Raw genomic sequence first — 21128 nt, forward strand, 5'->3', positions numbered from 1 at the left:
TGCTACTTCACCTGTGACTAATATATTTTGAGACTAGCATGAAACTATTTTTTAAATCACAGGGTATTTTCCCAGACTTACAAATAGTTCTAAATAATAGGAGAGGGAGGGAGTTTGGGATTCAGGATAGCTAAAGATATAGAAACTGTCAAATCATAAACACAGCTACAGGGAATATAGAAATCATTTTGGCAAGAAAATATGGAGGCTATATTAGAACAAAACAGGACCTTATATAGAAAAAAAAAGCCCATAAGGAAAATGGTGAAGGCATTTATAAGATTAAGACAATTGAGATGAAAACAAAGGAATAACTACATAAAATGTAAGAATGGGAAGGGCCTTGAAAGATAATGAAGGCTTATACTCTAAAGTAAAAAGAGGGTAGTAGTAATTTGCAATAGAGACATTCAAAAGTACTGACAGATCTAATACCTTTGAGCATTTGCCCTCAAATATATTTAATCACATTTTAAAAAGTAAATCATTTTCTTCTGGCACACAGAATATTAACAAAATCACCTGTGGAAAGATAATGCAGAATAGTACTTCAAGAAACTAAGTTCTCAATGTGAAATAATACATATTTAATACATTAAATACATTAAATGCATGGATTTCGTTAATAGAGGAATTCCATAGGGTTTTGAACTTACAAAAACCTATGCTAGGATAAATCCAACATTTCTAGGAAGATTTTAGTCAACAAACTAAAATAAACAAAAAAATTGTATAAGACAGGGTCTTGCTATGTAGCACTCGCTGACTGAACTTGTGATTCTCCTGCACCTGCCTTCAGGATTTCAGATAAGCACCATTATGCTCAGATGCAACTAAAGGAGTTTTTAGATGCTAGCATTTTTATGATTTTTTAGCAACATATTAAGGAAAAATATGAAAAACAATATAGAAAAATATTGTGGTGGCATATCTTTTTACAATAGTAAATTGTTGCTCTAAAATAATTCTTCACTCTTAACTCCTTCATAAATATACACCATGTAAAATGACAGAGACAAGAATCTCATTTATTGTTGAATCTATATTTTAATTTTTAGATAAAATTATATATTACTACATTGTTTTTATATTCCTTCTCTGTGCTGTGACATTATAATCATATTAGGGTTGGCAAATTTAATTTAGGATATCATCCCAAAGGTTTATTTATAGTTTGTTTTATTTGAGAAAAAAATCAATGAATTGGGAAGTCTATAACTTTTTAGTGAATAAACTAGCTCAAGTTACATTTTTAGTGCAAAGGCCATTTTTTGGTTTTGTTGTTTCCACAGAATATACAAACTAAAAAGTTAGATTTATGGTTGTAAAATTTCTCTTTTAAATGTAATAATGTTAGTATTGCTTATAAAAATACAGAATATACTTGGCTTTTACATCACAGCCAATACATTTACTTTAGATAAACTAATTCGCTGAAACATTTAAAAGGACATTTTACTAAGCATTTTTTTTAGCAATAAATAACTTTAAAACACACATTTCCTACTACATTATTTGTGAAGAGATCATGGAATATTACACTGTTTTATTTGGATGATGCTAATGTGAGCACTTATCCAAATACTGGAAATTCAAGTCAACCCTGTCACCAAACATGGAACTCTAAAACATGGGTAGTTTTGTAACTTCCACTTTTAATAACCTACAATATCTAGAAACTGTTAATCATATTAAATGAAAAATTAATTTTTAACAATATTTATTCAAAGCATCAGGAAAACCATATTCAAAACATAAAAGTAATTGTACTATAACAATGCTGCATAGATAGTGGTTTACAATTTCCCTAAAAGACATCTTCCTAACAAAATCTTCAGTTTGCAAGTCACCAGTAGAAAATGGTAGAGGCATTATTTCCTTCGAGGTTGAGACAATGGTTTCAATGGTGAGGAGTCATTCGAACAATAAAGACTAGCCTTATCTCCCAATAATATTCCCCTCTTATTTCTCAAAGATGAAAATTTGGCATCTAAGGATTACTGGGTAGGAGTAGAAAGTGAATTACTTCTTAGCATATACTCCAATCAGTGTCTGCTTTACTCTGACAAAACATGAAGTTTTAAAAATTACAGCCACACCATTATACTTAACAAAAATTGTCAATATGAATACTTTTTTCACATAATACATTATAGGTATACAAGAAAAATATGACCTGTCTTTGACCTTCAATATCACAAATGGGAATCTAAAAAAATAGTTTTTCATGGCAAAACATTAACTCCACGGAGATCAAAATACTTTCTGAAAAGTTAAAATGGACTGATTTAGTCCATGAGAAATGCTAAATTTCTTTTATAAGAGTACTTCTTGAAAAGCAAGGCAATTTATTTAGAAAGAATTTGTGGCTGGAAACACTATTAAGAAAACACTAAGTTACCCTGAGAAAGACTCTTAAAATTACCAGTGTTTTCAGAGGCCCTAAACAATGCATGAAGGAACAACTTGTAGGCTCTCACCTCTTACCTACATAAAACATGTTTTGGCCTAAAAAGTAATTTGGGCTTCTCTGCCATACTGGTAACAGGTCACAACCAAGACATTTGAATGTGCTGGAGTATCAGGGAATTTTGCATTTAGTATTAAGCGGACCTCTTCCTTTTCTAAGAAGAGTTCTTAATTGTTCTTGGAGTTCACCTACTGTCTACAAACAAGAATCTTCTGTTAGTAAATTGTTAGTTTTCCTAAGAGGCACAAACATTTGTCTGTTCTACATTCTCTAATGCATGCCTCGAAAATAAGGCATTAATTTTTCGATGGCCATTGCAGAGAACAGAAAACTTTTCCTTCTAATCAGGCAAATGCAAACATTACTGAAAGTGCACCGCTATTAATATCTCTTGTACATTTGGAGTCAGCATTTATGACTCTATTTACTTTTAAATAATTTTATTCCCAAACACCTTACAGTTCCCATAATTACTTGAAAAAGACAAAGTGAGAGCAGCTACAAAAAGTAGCAAGGTATCTTCCACAAATAAAAAATAAAGCATACAAAAAATGGCAAGTGAATGATAATTGGTAACATGAACTTTGAGTAATATTCCCCTCTTGGGGTCCAAATTAAGATTTGACAAGTTTAAAGCCTTGTCCTGTGTCCAGCACAGTTGGAAGAAACCAACTCATTTTCAATCTTTTCAAGCACCTAAAACAAGTTTTGCAGATCCAAAAAAGGTTTAGACCACATAACCAATTTGCCAGATGCACTAATGGATACGTAATACGAGGAAAGTGTAACATCCAGTGCTTGGCCACATCGCTTCCTGTTGGCAAGTGCAGAGTGTAGTCACTCCACCGTTTTGACACACCATATATTGCTTTCACAGTGCGTCCTTTTTCAGTCCAGCAAATGTTATTAATGGAGTTGCAGTTGTATTCTACCCAGTCTTTTGTAAAGTCACCCAGCTGAGGTGGGTCAGCTTCTTCAATATCTATTGTCTTGGCCAGCTCTGCTCCTTGCACTGCAATATACTGGTCATTAATCTTTCTCACTTCTTTTACCCAAGGGGCTGAATTCTCACTGTCCAATATGATGATAAGCCGGGAGCAGAAGGAACCATTCTTTTCTCTCCACCATTCTAAAAGTGTGTCAAAGCGAAGTATGTCTCCACCTGAGGACAAGAGAAAACATTTAAATGAATAGTAATTTATAAAGTCTCTTATTTCTTCTAAATTCTTAGAATTAAATATGTAAGCAAAAAGCTTCTGAGTATTTTAAAGATACATTCAAAATGTCCTTTCAAACAATATTTTTCAAATGAATTTACAACTCAAAGCTTAAAAATTACTTTTTACATAAAATATGCATCAGCTTTCAAAATAGTTTTATATACATATGCTCTTTAAGTCATAATGATGGGGCTAAATTTGAATAAACTCATTCAAAATTGAAAATGCTGTTAAGTCAAAATGCAGTTAATAGCTCACCTACTGAAGTTCACAAAGTACATTTCAGAATACCAACTGACTTTGTGATTGCAGAAGCTGCAGCTGAGAGACTTTATACAGAATCCCTAGACATTACCATATTACATATTGGTAACCTGACCAAAATTTGAAGCATATTTTCTATTGATACATATGCCCTTTGTGACGTTACATAGTAGGGAAAAAATGACTACTGATGCAAGTAGAGGACCATAGAAAGATTTAGTAAAATAAAAGTACATAGAAAAGCAAATATTCTACCTTAGGGTAGCAAACTACAGCTTTCTGAAAGCTGAAAAATTTTTTATATAGCTCAAAAAAACAAAAATATTTGTGACAGATACATATTATAGGAAATTTAAATTTTGCAAGATTTCCAAAAATAACATTTGACTATGCTTTGAAACAATAATTTTTAAATTGCTTTTCTACTACAGTTTCTCTAGAGAGACTAAACATGAAACATACACTATTTAATTTGGAAGATGACAGTGTAATTACTTAGCCAAATACTGGAAACTCAAATCAACCTGACACAAAACAGGAATCCTGTCTAGGCTGCACTGACACTTCATGGTCAGTGTTGAGCAGTGATAACAGTGATCTTGTAGCCCAAAATCTATCAGTCCCCAAATACCTGGCCCTATACAAGAAGTTTGCTGACTTCTGCTCTAGATCCTAGATATATTAGAGTATTTTATTAGTTCTTATGATTAAATCCACAGACACAAGACCTGTACAAGTGGAAAAATATAGTTTAATGTATGTGAGCCAATATGGATACTAATTTCTGTACAATGTCAAACTTGGTGAACTTGGAAACTTTTTCCAGCTAAAGTTTCCAAAAACTCAACTTACATATATATACATATAATATAATTATATAATATGAAAAGAATATCAGTGATTTTTATAGTTTTAAAATTTTTTTAAACTTTATTGTCAAAGTGATGTACAGAGAAGTTAGTTACATACATAAGGTAGTGAGTACATTTCTTGAGTTTTCAATGTACCGTTAATACTGTTTTTCTACATTCTGTTGTTATACATTCTGTTGTTATTTGAATGATAAACTTCTATTATACTCCATAAAAATGAAAAACAAAAAAGGTTCTGAAGGAAAAAAAATCCCCAAGCAAAACAATAAAGACCTCGAACAATTTCCTATTAGAATCCCAACAGTCATCTGGAAACAGAGTATTTTGGAGTAACACCATTAAAACTACCTCCAGTAAAGCTAATCACTACTATGTGTCATAAAGAAAGAACAAAACTTTTTACATTCTGACAAGTATGGTCCAGTACTGTCCTATAGTACTAGAAGCATGCTCTTTTAGGTCAAGAATATTTTTGTGTTTCAATACAATTTTTAGTTTTGTTTTCTAGTTCTGTATAGAACATCCTTGGGATTATAATGAGATGTGCATTGAATATGTAGACCATTTGGGTGAGTGTGCTATTTTAACAATATTTACTCTCCCAAGCCATAAATATGGGCAGTCTTTCCATTCTAGTGTCTTCTTCAAATTCTTCAGTGTTTATAATTTTTATGGTAGAGGTCTTACTTAGCTTTATTCTAGTTTTTGTTTTGTCTTTTTTTTTTTTTTTTTGGTGCTGGTCCTAGGGTTTGAACTCAGGGCTAGGGTCCTGTTCTTGACTTTTTTGGCTCAGAGCTAGCTCTCTACCACTTGAGTTATAACCTCCAGTTCCAGCTTTTTAGTGGTTAACTGGAAATAGAAGTCTCATGAACTTTCCAGTCCAAGCTGGCTTCAAACCACGTTCCTCAGATCTCAGCTAGGATTACTAGTATGAGCATACCACCTGGCTTGTTTTGCCTCTTGAGACTACTGTGAATGAGATTACACTATTTCTTTATAAAAGTGTTCATTACTGGGGTATAGAGAAGCCATTGGTTTTTGTATGTTTATTTTATAAACTGTTACTTTGCTGAATGTTTTTATGCTTATTACTAATGTGTTGCTTTACCAATACCTCCAGAAAATACCTTTTTTTCAAATATGGTCAAATATTACTTTTTACACTTCACTTAATTTCTCTAGAGATCAGTAGATGACAGATTATAAGCGCTATTAAACAAATTCTGTCTGCCACAAAGTATCATTGCTTCACATGACATGCACAACTATTTCAGTATTCATCAGCACATTTTAGCCAAATCTCTTACATAAATGCTCTTCAGACAGCAACAAGAGAAAGCAGCATTAAAGTTTTTAAATTGTTTCTCCTCCATTGTTTTGTTTTGCCTGTTTTCTTATATATGAATAGGTTCTATGCTGTGTTTGGCTTTTGGCCCAGATGTAAAATACTTACATTTATCTCAGATAACAGCCATCTGACGCATTTCAAGTAATTGAGACTGCTTTTTAAAGACTTTGTTTATCTGTAATAAACTGTTTTATAGATTATATACACTTTTTCATCTACTTCTCTCTCTAATATAATTATCATAATTGTTTTTTACCCTAAGGCAAAAAGACAAAAATACCAGGCTTCATATTATGAAACTCCATAAATGTAGGAAGACTACTCTAAAAAATACTGAGTAACAGCATATGGGGAAAAGAGAGAAACTTTATTTAGCATGGTATTGGGACCTGCTGTTAACTTGTAACTAAAGTAAAATATAGTCATAAGGATTTTTAGTTCAAAAGTACTAGAAAAATAATTCTTGAGAGATTATCAGGGCTTAAAGTTCTTTGTCACGCGGTTTGGCATAAAGCATTTCCTCAGAGTAGAGGTGTTCAATTCTATTTCAAGACAGAATTAGGGGCTGGGCATATAGCCTAGTGGCAAGAGCGCTTGCCTCTTATACATGAAGCCCTGTGTTCGATTCCCCAGCACCACATATACAGAAAACGGCCAGAAGTGGCGCTGTGGCTCAAGTGGCAGAGTGCTAGCCTTGAGCGGGAAGAAGCCAGGGACAGTGCTCAGGCCCTGAGTCCAAGGCCCAGGACTGGCCAAAAAAAAAAAAAAAAAAAGACAGAATTAGCCTTGGGGGGCTGTGTTTAAGGCAGCCCTGAGTACAGACTTACTGAAAAGTTTCTGGCTCAATTTGCATACCTGCAAGTAAGCCAAGTGCCTCAGGTCAGGCAGCATGGTAAACAGTTGCCTGACTTTGCATAAGGGAGGGCTGTGTCAAGCTATGCTTCCTCTGTTGTCCTACTTTTTACAATACTCTCTGAGGCAAAGTTATACAGGAAACAAATTTTCTTGGACAAGACAGAAATTGTGTAATGGTCAATTCCTTGGTAATATGTGTCAAAAAATATACAGGTCTAAATGTGATAACTGCATCTTTACCAAAATTATATCTTTAAAAGTTTTCAAAGTTATTCTGTTATAATGAAATCTAACAATACTGATTCATAGAGGATTTGTAGTAGTATCTTTTACTTTTTCTCCTAGGAAAGAAGAAAGCTGATATAAATAGTAGTAAAAATTAATGCTTAAATTTATTTCCAGAGCTACCTGAAAAATATTTGAAATAAATTTCCTAATACTGAAGACAAGAATATGTAAAATTTTTGAGAAATGTTTATATTAGGGCATAAATTTTTCATGGAAATACATACAAAAAGCTTACTTTCAAAACTATTTTCTTGGGGCTGGGGATATAGCCTAGTGGCAAGAGTGCCTGCCTCGGATACACGAGGCCCTAGGTTCGATTCCCCAGCACCACATATACAGAAAACGGCCAGAAGCGGCGCTGTGGCTCAAGTGGCAGAGTGCTAGCCTTGAGCGGGAAGAAGCCAGGGACAGTGCTCAGGCCCTGAGTCCAAGGCCCAGGACTGGCCAAAAAAAAAAAAACAAAAACTATTTTCTTACATAGCTGGTTATGGTAGTAGACATTTAAGGACTTCAAAATACTAGTCAATGAAATTTACTGGCTTCTAAAACACATACCTATATTTAAGAATATGGTTACTTTAAATACTTTAAAGGAAACTAAGTCTGAAAAAAAGCAGATTTTTTTCCCTGTAATTCTACAATATTTAAACCCTTGTTATAGATTACTAAAAAATCAAGAAACAGCCAAGTGTAAAACTGAATGCATCTGTGTGAAGAATAGGTGTACCTTCTGAAGAATGAAACTGACAAAGGTGGATTTACCTGCTAGTGCCCACTCTCCTGAGCCGTGGGTGTGCCCACTATAATACAAAACATATGTATCATGTCTAGGTCCATCCACAGTTCGAAGTTCAAGGAAGGCTTTCAGTTTGGAATGTAGAGTATCAAGAGATAGTCCACTTGTGGAATAGTCACATCCATAGGTCTCAATCATATGATATGCAAAAAATCTTTGGATGGCATTTAGCATACCAGTAGATCTCAAGTTTAACTCCTGTACATGTTCTGGTGGAAGCAATGTTGGCTGACCATCAGGACTGAAGAAGAAGAAAGAAATTATTGGGAGGTTTAGCAAGTATTCTGTCACAAAGTCTGGCCTCCAAAAATTCAATTCCTATCAACAGAACAATAACTAAATGCTGGGAGAGTACTGCTCAGATAGATAGTATTTCAATTCTTATCTAAGACAGATTGTTCCTTATGAAATAATAGATAGGAATATACTGTTTCAAGGACACCTGGAGAGAAATTTTTATTCTTCAAAATAAAATTGCACACTAAAATATCTATGCTGAAAAACACAAGGTTTTTATAAAGTTGTGCACAAATTATACTAACTTAAGAGATATAATGACAGAAGAAATTACCTACTTGTAAATATAATTTTAAAATGGTTATTAAAATTTAGGTCTATTGTCTTATAACACTATTAATTGAAGACAGATAGGATCCTAGAACACATGGTATCCTAGAAAATAATTAACTTATATAAATCAGAAAGAAAATACTATCAGTGTTGGGGAGGGATAGAAATAATCATGACTATCCAGAACAGGAATTCCTCTTAGAAATATGGAAAATTAAAAGTTTTTGCTTCATGTACTATCAATACCATTCTAGAAATGCCTGATACTTAATGTTAAAGTAAAATATTTTGTTCCATGTTTGGAACACTTAATGGTCACAAAAACTAAAAGAATAATCAATATACAATTTTTTTGGTAACACAACAAAATCTAACTTTACTAATTCCACACATTATTTCCTCAGAATTCCCACATCTTTGTGTAACACTTCCAAAACTCATACTTATCATAATTTTCAACCTTTTATCAAACCTTTAACATGGAAGAATGTTTATTATTATCTACTGAGGAGCTTTAGAAAATATTTAAAATAAAAATTTAAAAACTATTAGGTTTAAGAACATCCTTCCCATACCTCAGGAAGCTATAAAGAAAACATGGACATCAAAATCACTAGTGGCAAAGAACTATTTAAGTACTTATTTAAGTATTAAGTACTTATTTTAGTATACTATTTAAGTATTTTAGTAATATTCATATTCATACAGATTACCCATACATTTTGGAGCACAATTATTTCAAATAAATCTGTAATAAAATAATTCAAGTTCACTGCTAATCTTTTGAGTTTCAGGCATTGTATACAGCATGTTTCAGAGTGCAGAAAGTTCGTCAGTTCGAATTCTCATTAGCTCTTCATAAAGTTTGTTTGGAATGTGCAAAATAGGTACTGCCTTAAAGTTCAAAGCACATTTAAGGTTCAAAGCACCTAAAAACAGTCCAGGACATACTCTAGTTTGTATCATTTTGCTTCACATCAAGTTTTCTTAAGATATTCCTATTAGGGAGGATCTCTCCTTGAAAATTTCTTTCATATTTGCTTATTTCTATCTAAGTTTGGAAAAAATAAGCTGCCACATTTTATATTCATATTTATACATTTACTAAGAAAATGTTATGAACCAAGAAGTTAGTACTAACTGTACCAAATTCACAATACCTGCAGAAGTTGGTAGGAATCACAATAGCATAGCCAACAGATGTTCCTCCTAAACAGTTACCCAGTTCATGGAAAAGCCCATGAGCCATGGATTCCAAGGGCAAAACTATAAGAAACATGCTCAGGAATATTCCATTTGTTGTCTAAAAGAAATTAAAAAAATGCTTACATATTATGTGTGAGTATGTATATTCACATACAAGCATATTGAGTCACATTTTATCCCTATGTCATGAACAAAAAGTTATGACAATTTAAAAATAATTATAAAGTTAAAGGAGACATATGGATGAGCTTAGTAGTAAGATAAACCTTACATTTACCTCTAAATTCTTAGAAGCAAACCACATTACATATTGCTTCTTAAAATTTGTGAAATAACTGTTACACTGAATGCCATACTGTTAAGCAGTGTAGTCTTAATGGTAGATGTTCTGGTCCTGGATTAATGCTGATTATAAAAGGGCTTGAGGCTATTAGTTGGATCTCTTAATCACCCATCTCTCTTCTGTCCTTCCCTCCTGCTATGGGAGACATAATTTTCTTAGCAGATGTCAACACGTTGACACTGAGTTTTCTATCCTTTTTAACTGTTATAAATTTCATTCCCTTATAAACCATATACATTGTTATTGTTACAAAAACACATAATGTATTAAGTAATAAAATAATAAGTAAAAGCTTCAGTTAAAAGTGTTTCTCTTCTCAGCTAGACTACAATGGCTCAATATTGTAGAAAAAGAAATAAAACCCCCCCAAATATGAAATATGAGCAGCAGATTCAGCAGATTTGAAAACTCGCTGCTCCCCATATCAAATGAAGTAATATGGTTGATCCTACCATCTTATAAGAAATGAATCTGAGCTCTACCTTTTGATTTCATCTCTTCCCTGGCTGTGAGGCTGATAATAAGACATCTGTCATACCCAGTGATTGCCAATTCTTCCCCAGCAAAGAAATCACCTATGATTATTGCTTTTCTGGTTTGGGTCAAAAGGGCTTCTTACAAAAAAGCTGGTTACAATCTCCAGTGGAATCTGGAAGTGACAATGGCTGGCAAGAAAGGGTATATAAAAATCTCATGTGCCAGATTTCAAAGGGAGAATGTCTAAAGTGCCACGGGGCACTTGCATATCTGGATATTTTCCCTTCTTTTATCCTTCTCTGAATTATCAATTATCATAAAACCCTACATCTGAGTTGCAAAGCTAGCAGCAAATGTTAGGGTACTGTCTTTCTAATTGACTTATTTTGGAAAAAAAAAATAAAAGAGGAAAGAAAATAGCCCATTCAATGAATATAACACAAATTGTAGGAAACAACAGCTGTAATGTTGCATTTAAAAGTTGGAATGAGATTATGAACAAAAGCACAACAGAAGTAAATGGTAAAATTCCAGCTTTCTAATGTAAATGGCTTAGAATGATACTCTTGACTGGTTCTGACATTATTAAACTTGGTAAACTACAGAAAAGCAAAGCTATTCATATATAACTAGATAAAGCCTTGGTTATGACATCAAAAGATTTGCAAAAGGAAGGTAAATGATGAATTAAATTATGCCTTTTCTATTTTCATCAATCCTGCTCATGAATGACAAATTGATCTACTAAAACAGCTCTTTTTTTTTTTCCCCTTGGTATTTTGGGTCCAATACCAGTTAATCAATGGGAAAGTTGTTCCCAAAGCCATGAGCAGACATGTTAATGGGATGGTGAGAAAAACAAACAAAACCAGACCAGCTTAACAATTTAGTATTACTTTTACAGAAATTTGACCAATGACTCTAGATCTACTATTAAAACTATAGTCAATATAAAGACAATTTAGAAATGTTGAATAAAACAATTCAACCAAAAAGTTAAATACCACTTTAAAGAACTTGATTAACAATGATGTCATTCTCTCTCAATCTTGTCTAACAAAGCTTTTTATTTGAGCTTTATTATATAATTTTTGGATTCAACATTCAGAAGGACTGAAACTCCAGTGATACCTGATCTTGGCAAACTGAAAAAAAAGGTGCATCGATAGGGAAGTGGGTAATCATATTAATGAGGGGTAGCAGCAGCAATTGATGGCCTAGTAAGTGTAGAAATGTTTTTCTTTCTATATTTCTTTAGACTGATTCTGATTATAGTCATTAATATCTCATAGAACACTGGCTAGAGTTCAATAAATCCCTATATATGAGGTTAGGGTTTTTTTAAGTAATTTTATTGTTATTATTAAGGTGTTCTACAGAGGAGTCAGCATTTCATAAGTCAGGTAATGAGTACATTTTGTTTTTTGGCAATGTCAGCCCATCTTATGCTTTCCCCCTGTTTTCCCTGCTTACATCCCGGCTTATAAAGGTCATTTTCTAAATAGTACATACTCAACAGCATGTTTGCATTTGTTACCCTTCTACTGTTCCTTTCTGTGCCCCCCCCTTTACTCCCTAGAAGAAAAAATAAACAACGCAAAATACCACTACCAGCAACAACAATAACAACAAAAAGGTCAATGTCACTATTTGCTGGAGTTTCTTTCAAAAAATTATTAATTATAAGGCACAATGCCAACATTGTAAGCATCAGTTACCAAGAAGCAACTAGCAGGGAAACGAAGACAAACTCAGGCAGATTCATATTATCCTAAGAGTTTCGACATAATCTTGAAAGCTTTCAGAAACAAAATGTCAAATGTCTTTCCCAAAATTGTTGAATTCTAGTCTTCAAAATTTTAATAAGTTCTCCACATGATTCATTTGCATATGATAAGCAATGTTGGCAAGATTTTTCTGTAAATAGTTAGTTAATATTTTAAGCTTTGTAGGCAATAGTCTATGTTAAAACTACTGAACTATGCCATTTATCATGATGACAAAAGTCAACTATTAAAGAGATTAACTTCAAGTATACAAAAAACAACAACAACAACTAAAACAGACAACTGGGAGAAAATAAAACAATTCAGCAGTTATATTGGAGATTTTAGTATCTTCTCAGTACTAGTAGAACTACATAATCCACATATATTATATATACTATATGTAATATAACTATATATTATTATATACAGGTCAGGTAGAAAACGAAGTCTTAATTGGAAGAACAAAATCATGCAAACTATGTTCTCCAGATTTTTCTGTATCATTTATGTTACAAAGTGAAGAACTGCATTAAGCAGAGAGGGACCTTCCTTTACGTCCTAAACATCCCAGTATGCAAACCATAGAATGTCACAGTATATCAAAATTATTTAAACATCAGCCTCTGCCTCCTCCCATCTGTTCCTTTTTTAAAGAAAGGCATATCCTGAGACCTGCAAAACCCAGTGTAGACCCTGGAACATTGTGCATGTGCAGTTGATACTCAAAAGGCTGGGAGACTGTAGACATAACACAGTCATATAGTGCTTGCCCCGCTACGGCTCTGAAACTTGTATCTATATACATATAGATACACATACACATTAAAACTATGGCTCTGAAACATATATACATATATAGTATATATACACATACACACACACACACACACACACGAGTTAAAACTGTAGCTACAAAATCCAAACTCCAATTTTATAGTCTGAATATATCTCAATGTCTGTCCAGAGTACCTTTTTAAAAACGCATTATGGGGCAGCAAATGTATTGCAAAACTTATTTTTTCTCTTGTAAGAGGTTGTGTATCTTTTTATCTAATGCTCTTTCATGTAAAATCTTCAAAGAAATGATACATAAAAGAAATGTGGCATGTGGAAACAGGGATCAGATAAAAAGCAGGTTTATTAGGCTGTATCAGTAGTGGATATATCTTCTTTAGCCTTCAGTTTCCTTATAAAATGAAAGTCTTTAAATTGTAATGTTCTAAGGACTTTCAATGAGTATTTCACTAATAAAAATCTGAAAATGAGAAGCAAGCAACACACTGAGTATTCCTAACATTTTGGGGCCTCTTTGGTGATCCCCATAAAACTAAATTAACTTGTCAAAATTACATTCAGTGCTTCAATTATGAGAAGAAAAATAAAAGAAGCATCAAAAGAATCTCTTTTTTGAAAATGGGATCCTGTACCATACGAACTTCAACAATCAAAGCTACTATTTTGCCACATATCACAGACACTACTGTAATAATTAAAAAACAATAATAACCTTACCTGCCAGGAAACTGCTCCTAAAATTGCTGTTGCAAGAAGACTAAAAAAAACTAATTGCTCTGAAATTAAGCAAAAATGACGCATTCCTTTGGATGCCATGATTCTATCAAGGCTATTGTTATCTGTCCTGTGGGTAAAATATACTTTATGGCAGTCATTTAACTTAGTATGGAATCCCCAAAGAGTTAGAAGAAAAATAATATGGCAAATCATCCAAAAAATTCCAAAAATGGAAAAGCCTGGTATTACAAAATACCAGAGATGAGTGTCTCTAAGTTTAAATGCTGAAAGGATAAAAAATGTAAGCTCAATCATTCCAGTGGAAACAACTGAAAGTCTTCTGCAAATTCTTCCACGGTACAAAAAGGGTTTCCACCTTTCTATCACTGAGAGTCCACTAAAATATATGTCAAGGAAGGGATCAGTAATCAGACAAATAAAAAAACATGCAAAAGCAACTGCATTTTTTGGAGTTTCCAACGAAAAAAAAAACAACAATACTGCAAAAATAACTAAATTTGGGATAGCTAAGAAAGATTTCATTCTCAGGTCAATAATTAGCAGAGCCAAAGCTACAACAAGTAAAATAATACTCAGAGACATTTCTAGCAACATTGTTGTGCTGGCAATGGCAAATCCAACGAGTTCCAGAAATTCTACTGTGGTTAGTAAAGTGGGTCGATGACGGACATAACCAGAAATTCTCTCCACCAAAGCACATAATATCCTTAGTACTATGGAAGTCAGCAGCAGATATTTTGTTGACTCTTCTTTCACATCATTCTTAAAGGATGAATTATCAAGAAAACACAAAAGGCCAAGCAAGAATCCAAACCAAAGATTGGAGAGACTTAAACTGGCTGCTTCCATTGAAAAATAGTAATAGAGGATGCTGGCAATTCCAAGAACAAAAAGACCAAGGATAAAAATTACCAAAATTAGGGAATTTGCTGTTTTTTCCCATCTTACATAAAGGCCTAAGCATATAGCCACTAATAAGTTGATTCTTGCCAAATAGCCAAGATACCGAACTGAGGAATGCATGTTTGCTTCTCTATTTACTTCTTCCAGTCTTGTCATTGCTAGATAGAGACAATGACTAAAACAGTACCGCAGTGATTTACACATGTACTCTGGCAATTCAGGTTCTTTTCCCACGTTATGAAATTTAACTTCTTGTATTTCATTCAACAAATCCAAGGAATAACTCCTATTCCAACATTTTCTCAGAATTTTTCTTTATTGTGATCTAAAAAGAAGAAGAAATATTTGATCATTAATTTTACACAATGCCTTAAGACATCTTTATACAAAATAATAAGAGACAAAAGTTTTCTGCAATCCAGTTTAAAATCTGATTTGCATACCTTAACAGTAACTGTTTCTAGCTCTACAATTACCAAAAGAACTCAACAGTTAAAACTCTACAATTTATCAAATAGAAAATGCTTGTTTTCTACTCATCCTAAAACTGCACAACTAAATCACCAATATATCCTCCTTCCAGAGATAATAAAGAAATTTAAATTTGTCTAATACCTCTCATTTCCATGTTCAACCTGGGTAAACTAGTAGCATATGTTTCTAGTACAATGGAAAACTATGAAGTAATTAGTCAGGAACTTAATTATTACTTATAATTTGAGAAGTACTAGCACAAAGAAATAGCAGTCATTATTACCTGATTAATATTAATATCCCTTACATCTTTTAACAAGGCAGTTCTAAAAGTCTCTAAAATCTGTCTTTACATTCTTTGTTAACTAAAAACCTAGTCCCTAATCTTGAACCATAACATCTTCCATACTTTCATCTCTGAAGTATATTACTGTGATAACCAACTTACTCCTAAATCTATATGTATTGTATATATGTTTGTCTGACTTAGGGAAGGGAAGGGGAACATCAAAATGGCGAGACAAAGGGTAAAAGGCAAACCAATGCAACAGCGATACTTACGAGACAAGGTGTTGTAAACTAACTGTACAAGTTGGCAGGAAATTGGAGAGGAAGGAAGGTGGGAGAAAAATGAGCGAGGTGGTAATAAGTCTGACAAGAAATGTTCTCATACCTTAGCTATGTAACTGTAACCCCCTCTGTACATCATCTTGCCTATAAAAGCTAACAAAAAAAGGAAATACTATATCTGTAGCAGATCAATTCCTGAACTTCTAAGACAAAAAACATAAAAAACAAAACTAGAATACTGACCAAGAGTCATGATAAAGTAAATGAAGAACTTTTCCAGTTATTCCTTTAAAAACAAATGGAAGAGCCTAGCACTGCCACTGATAATTCACACCTGTGATCCTAGCTACTCAGGAGGCCAAGATCTGAGAATCTCAGTTTAAAGCCAACCTGGGCAGGAAAGTATGTGAGACACTATCTCTAACTAGCCATCAGAAAACCAGAAGTGGAGCTGTGGCTCAAAGTGGTAGGGCACTTGCAGTGAGCAAAAGAGCTCAAGGACAGTGCCCCCTCCCCGCCCCCCAACAAGCAGCAGCAACAATAACAAGGAAGGGAGGGAAGGAGGGAGGGAGGGAGGGAAAATGAAAGGCCTGGACCTGGGTTAGAGGACCCAGATAATTATTTCAGCTTCACTGACTCCACCACAAATTGCACTGAAACTATGCTAAACTGACATTGGTGAAAACAATTATTTAACAGTACACTAGGTAATTATTTAATAGCTTATGTCACATAATATTCAAGAACTCAAATATTAAAAATATAGTTTGTGGGCTGGGAATGTGGCTTAGAGGTAGAGTGCGTGCCTATCATGCAAGAAGCCCTGGGTTTGATTCTTCAGCACCACATAAACAGAAAAGGCTGGAAGTGGCACTGTGGTTCAAGTGGTAGAGTGCTAGCTAGCCTTGAGCAAATGGAAGCCAGGAACAGTGCTCAGGCCCTGAGTTCAAGGCCCAGGACTGGCAAAAAAAAAAAAAAAGTTTGTGGGCTAGGAATATCTCAGTGGTACAAAGCTTGTCCAAGTACAAGGCTCTGGATTTGATCTCACCAGCAACACATATACATACATACATATACATATACACACACACACACACACACACACATACATGCATACACACATCATTATTCCATAATTGGTTTATGCTTTCTTAATAGCAGCAATATAATCAAAACAAAATCAACAGAAACTAGAAATAACCGGGAATTAACCCCAAAGTATTCACTTGGATGGAGAAGAGTGTTACTGAAGCAACCTTATGGTCTCTGGAGTATCATTACTAATTCTAATTCCATATTTTAAATAAGCATATTTTTATAACTAAACCTATGTAAATACCCATGTATTCCAATTGATTTTCTTCCATTCTCTAAAATTAAATCTTTCATTCACTATGAATCTTTCCTTCTGCCTCTTCCAGCATGTCATTATTCCCTCCACATTCCCACTTACTTTTACCCTTTAACACTTAAATATTTGTAGATCTGGATTTTAAAACAATACAAGGGCAAATAGTAAAGGAAAACAACAACTACCAAACCAAAAACAATTCTCAATAATCCCCATCTCTTTTACCAAGTTCAGTCTTTGCCCTCTTTTACTCTTCATCCACTCATTTCAAAGCACTAACAGGTGGTACCCAGTGTAGAAGATGCTCTTCCAGGTTCTGAAAAGATAGGCAAATTTCTAAACAAAATGGACAGGAGACTGAAGTCAGTACCTCCTTAAGCCATTCCCCATTCCTTTTGCTTTTGCTTTTTCAGATAGGATCTTACACCATGTTTGCCAATGCTGGCCTAAAAGCAAGATCCACCTACCTACACTTCCTGAGTGTCGGCATTATAGCTGTGATACCTGGCCAATCTACACATCCTTTACATAAGCTTCAACATTGTTGAAACCACTCATCTTTTCAATTTTTCTTTCTCTAGCTTTCATATGCCAAATCTCCCAAATTTTTTCAAAATTCATTGGTCTCTCCTTCATGCACTTCTTAAAAGTTCTTCAGTCTCAGCTCATCTTTGGATACTTAATTTCAAGCCTAGACATTTTCTCACTGTATTTTATATTTGAGAAATCTCAATCATTGCCATTATCTTGAGTTACATAATTTAATAAAGTACAATACATCCACATTATAAAATGTATGCAACCACTTTCTTAGTGGCCAAAATCACGTCAGGTAGTTTCAACTGGCTTATTAACAAACACTCAATTCTGATCTTTGACAAATGAAATATCCTAAATTAGAGAGTAAAATAACAACAAAAATCAAAACCATTACAACCCTTTCAGATAGTATGCTATCATTAATTATTTAATAGAAAACTACGAAAATTGGGGACAGAAAAATGAATCCATGTGTGGGAAAAGTTAACTAATGATGATAAAGTACAATTATCTTGTAAGTCATTAGGCAGGACAGAAATTAGTAGAATACAAGTTCAGTATGTGGAAGGTTTTGTGTTCAAACTTTGGCAGTCCTCTCTCCACACACAGACACAAAAAGAAAAGGTCCAAATATTAACTTTCCTCTCTCCTTCATCACCTACCATTTTAACCTCATGAAGTCCTGTCTGTTTTCTTCCTTAAATGTTTTGTGTGTTTGTGTGTGTGTGTGTGTGGGTGGGTGTGTGTGCGCGCGCGTGTGTGTCAGTCCTGGGGCTTGAACGCTGGGTCTGGGTGCTACTCCTGATTTTCTTTTGCTCAAGGTTAGCATTCTACCCCTTGAGCCATAGCTCTACTTCTGGCTTTTTTCTTTTTCTTCTTCTTTTGGTAGTTTTAGTGGAGATAAGAGTCTCACAGATTTTCCTGCCCCAACTGACACTGAACCAAGATCTTTAGATCTCAGCTTCCTGGGTAGGTAGTATTACAGGTGTGAGCCACAGGTGCTCAAATTCCTAAATAATTCTTAAATATCCCCTCAACTTCTCATCATCCAAGCCACCATCCCAATTTTGGACACCATCAACTTATGCTTGGATGTTTCACTTTATCCACTCCTGCCTTTCTTTTTAAAACCAAAATTTAACTTCTTTGCTATGCAAAATACCTTTCTAATGGCTTCCTATCACCCTTAGCAATACAGGCTAAACTCCCTACAAAGCCTTTATAAAGTATCTCAAATTAGACCCCTCTCATGCTGTATTCTGGACAGGCTGAAACTTACTGTTACTCCTCAGGCTTCAGCTTAAATCACTTAATTAGGTTCACCATCCCATGCTCCACTCTATGATCTATAATAGAAAAGCCTTCATCACCAATTTGTTTAATGTCTGCTCCTTCCTAGGTCACAAGAATTAATGAAGATCTCTTATCTTCCATAAGGTATACTCACTGTATAACAGAAAGTTTGGCATGTAATAGGTATCCAACAACCACTTGTTGAAAAAAATAATTCTGGGCACAGCTGGCTAATGCTTGTAATCCTAGCTATTCAGGAGGCTGAGATCTAAGGATTGCAGTTTGAAGCCAACCCCAGGTGAAAAGCACGGGAGACTCTCATTTTCAATTAACCACTAGAAAGTTGGAAATGTAGTTGTGGCTCAAGTGGTAGAGTGCTAGCTTGGAGCACAAAAGCTCAGGAATAATACGTAGGCCCTGAATTGAAGCCAACTATCTGCATAATGATAATAATTAACAATAATAATATAGAAACAACTACAACTACCAGTAATGCTAGTCAGATATTAATAATGCACATGAAAATAACTTGTCTATATCAAGTCACAAATAATAGAGCTAGAAGCAGATTTTCTTTTTCTACTTTACTCCTGCCTTCATTTAACTCACCTGTTTCCTCCAGACCACAGACCAGTTAATTCCTCTCTCCAAGTCCTAACTCTGGGCAATCAATGGATTCAAGACCCATTATGACTGCCCTTATCTTTCACTGGCAATCTACTGCTGTACCATCTAGGGCAAGTGCCAAAATCTGACAGAAACATACTGGGAAGCCAGGCTGGGACTGTCTCCTCTTTCATTTCTACCTGTTCCTAATAACTTTTTTTTTCTTTGTCAGTCCTGGGACTTGAACTCAGGGCCTAAACACTGTTGCTGGATTCTTTTTGCTCAAAGCTAGCTCTTTACCACTTGAACCTCAACACCACTTCCGGCCTTTTCTGTTTATATGGTGCTGAGGAATTGAATCCAGGGCTTCAAGCATGCTAGGCAGGCACTCTACCACTAAGCCACATGCCCAGCTGTAATATCACCTCTTAAGGTCCATTTCTTAAAGAGAAAGGTGGCAATGGCGACATGGAAGTCCTTGGTGTTGGACAGCCACAGTTCTTTCTCTCCTTGCTGGCCTTCCCCTGGGGTGAAGGGGAGGTCGGGCTGGAGAACACAAAAGTCTTCCAGCAAGCCCTCAACTTGAGGGGGAGGGGGGAGGAAAACACAATGTGGCAACTAGCACCCCTCAACTGTGGGGGAAAGAAGGACACAATGTGGCGGCCAGCACCCCTCAACTGTGGGGGAAGGGGGGAAGGAGGACACAAGGCCAGCATCCTTCAACTGGTGGGGGGGGAGGGGAGTGGGAGAGCATAACGCGGTGCGGTGGGTCGGGGGAGCCCCACGCCCGCTGCCTTTCGCGGCCGGCGCCCGCCCCGGCCCGCGAGGCGGACGGGGCGGAGCCTGAGGCCACACGAAGAAGGTCCTGGGCGGTGTCAGGGCCCCAGCCCCTCCGCCCACCCCGCGGCCCGTACCTGACTCGGCCCCGGTCACCAACGCTGTGACAACTGCTCCCACGCCAACAAATTAAGCAGGGTGAAACCTGCGTACTAAAACCACGAGGTGCCAAACCCGGGGAAATCAGGACGAGAGGCCGCGCCGACTAGTAGGAACCGGTTTCGACAGAAACTTTCTCCGTTACCGGCCGGGTTATGGCCGCCATGTTTGCGCCGCCGAATCCGCGGCGGTACGGATCGCTGCCGGGCTCAAACCTTGCAGCGCGCTTCCGTCCTCCAGCCAGGCTCCACCCACTCGAAGCTGCGACCCAGGTGCCGCCTTTCCGCAGGTGCCTGCCAGTCGGACCTGAAACCCAGCCTAACTGGCACCTGGAACGCACAGCAGAGGGCGGAGGAAACTCTCCTCCTCTTCTCTTCTCTTCTCTTCTCTTCTCTTCTCTTCTCTTCTCTTCTCTTTTCTCTTTTCTCTTCTCTTCCTCTCTCC

General features: G+C 35.5%; 1 protein-coding gene across 2 annotated transcripts; it reads right to left on the minus strand.

Annotated features, from left to right (window-relative positions):
• Positions 1-1703: 1703 nt before the first annotated feature.
• Tmem168 (transmembrane protein 168) lies at positions 1704-21000 on the minus strand. 2 transcript variants are annotated; one of them, XM_048340092.1, is made up of 5 exons: positions 20663-21000; positions 13991-15239; positions 9844-9986; positions 8080-8354; positions 1704-3632 (listed from the first exon to the last, which is right to left on the minus strand). In XM_048340092.1, exons 2-5 carry the CDS (start codon positions 15116-15118, stop codon positions 3085-3087), a joined length of 2094 nt encoding a protein of 697 aa, XP_048196049.1. In that variant the 5' UTR covers positions 15119-15239; positions 20663-21000; the 3' UTR covers positions 1704-3084. The 2 variants fall into 2 exon arrangements, with proteins under 2 accessions (XP_048196049.1, XP_048196048.1); XM_048340091.1 differs by lacking the exon at positions 20663-21000 and adding an exon at positions 17535-17598.
• Positions 21001-21128: the final 128 nt, after the last annotated feature.

Source organism: Perognathus longimembris, chromosome 2, assembly GCF_023159225.1.
Source record: "Perognathus longimembris pacificus isolate PPM17 chromosome 2, ASM2315922v1, whole genome shotgun sequence".
Classification (NCBI taxonomy): Eukaryota; Metazoa; Chordata; class Mammalia; order Rodentia; family Heteromyidae; genus Perognathus; species Perognathus longimembris.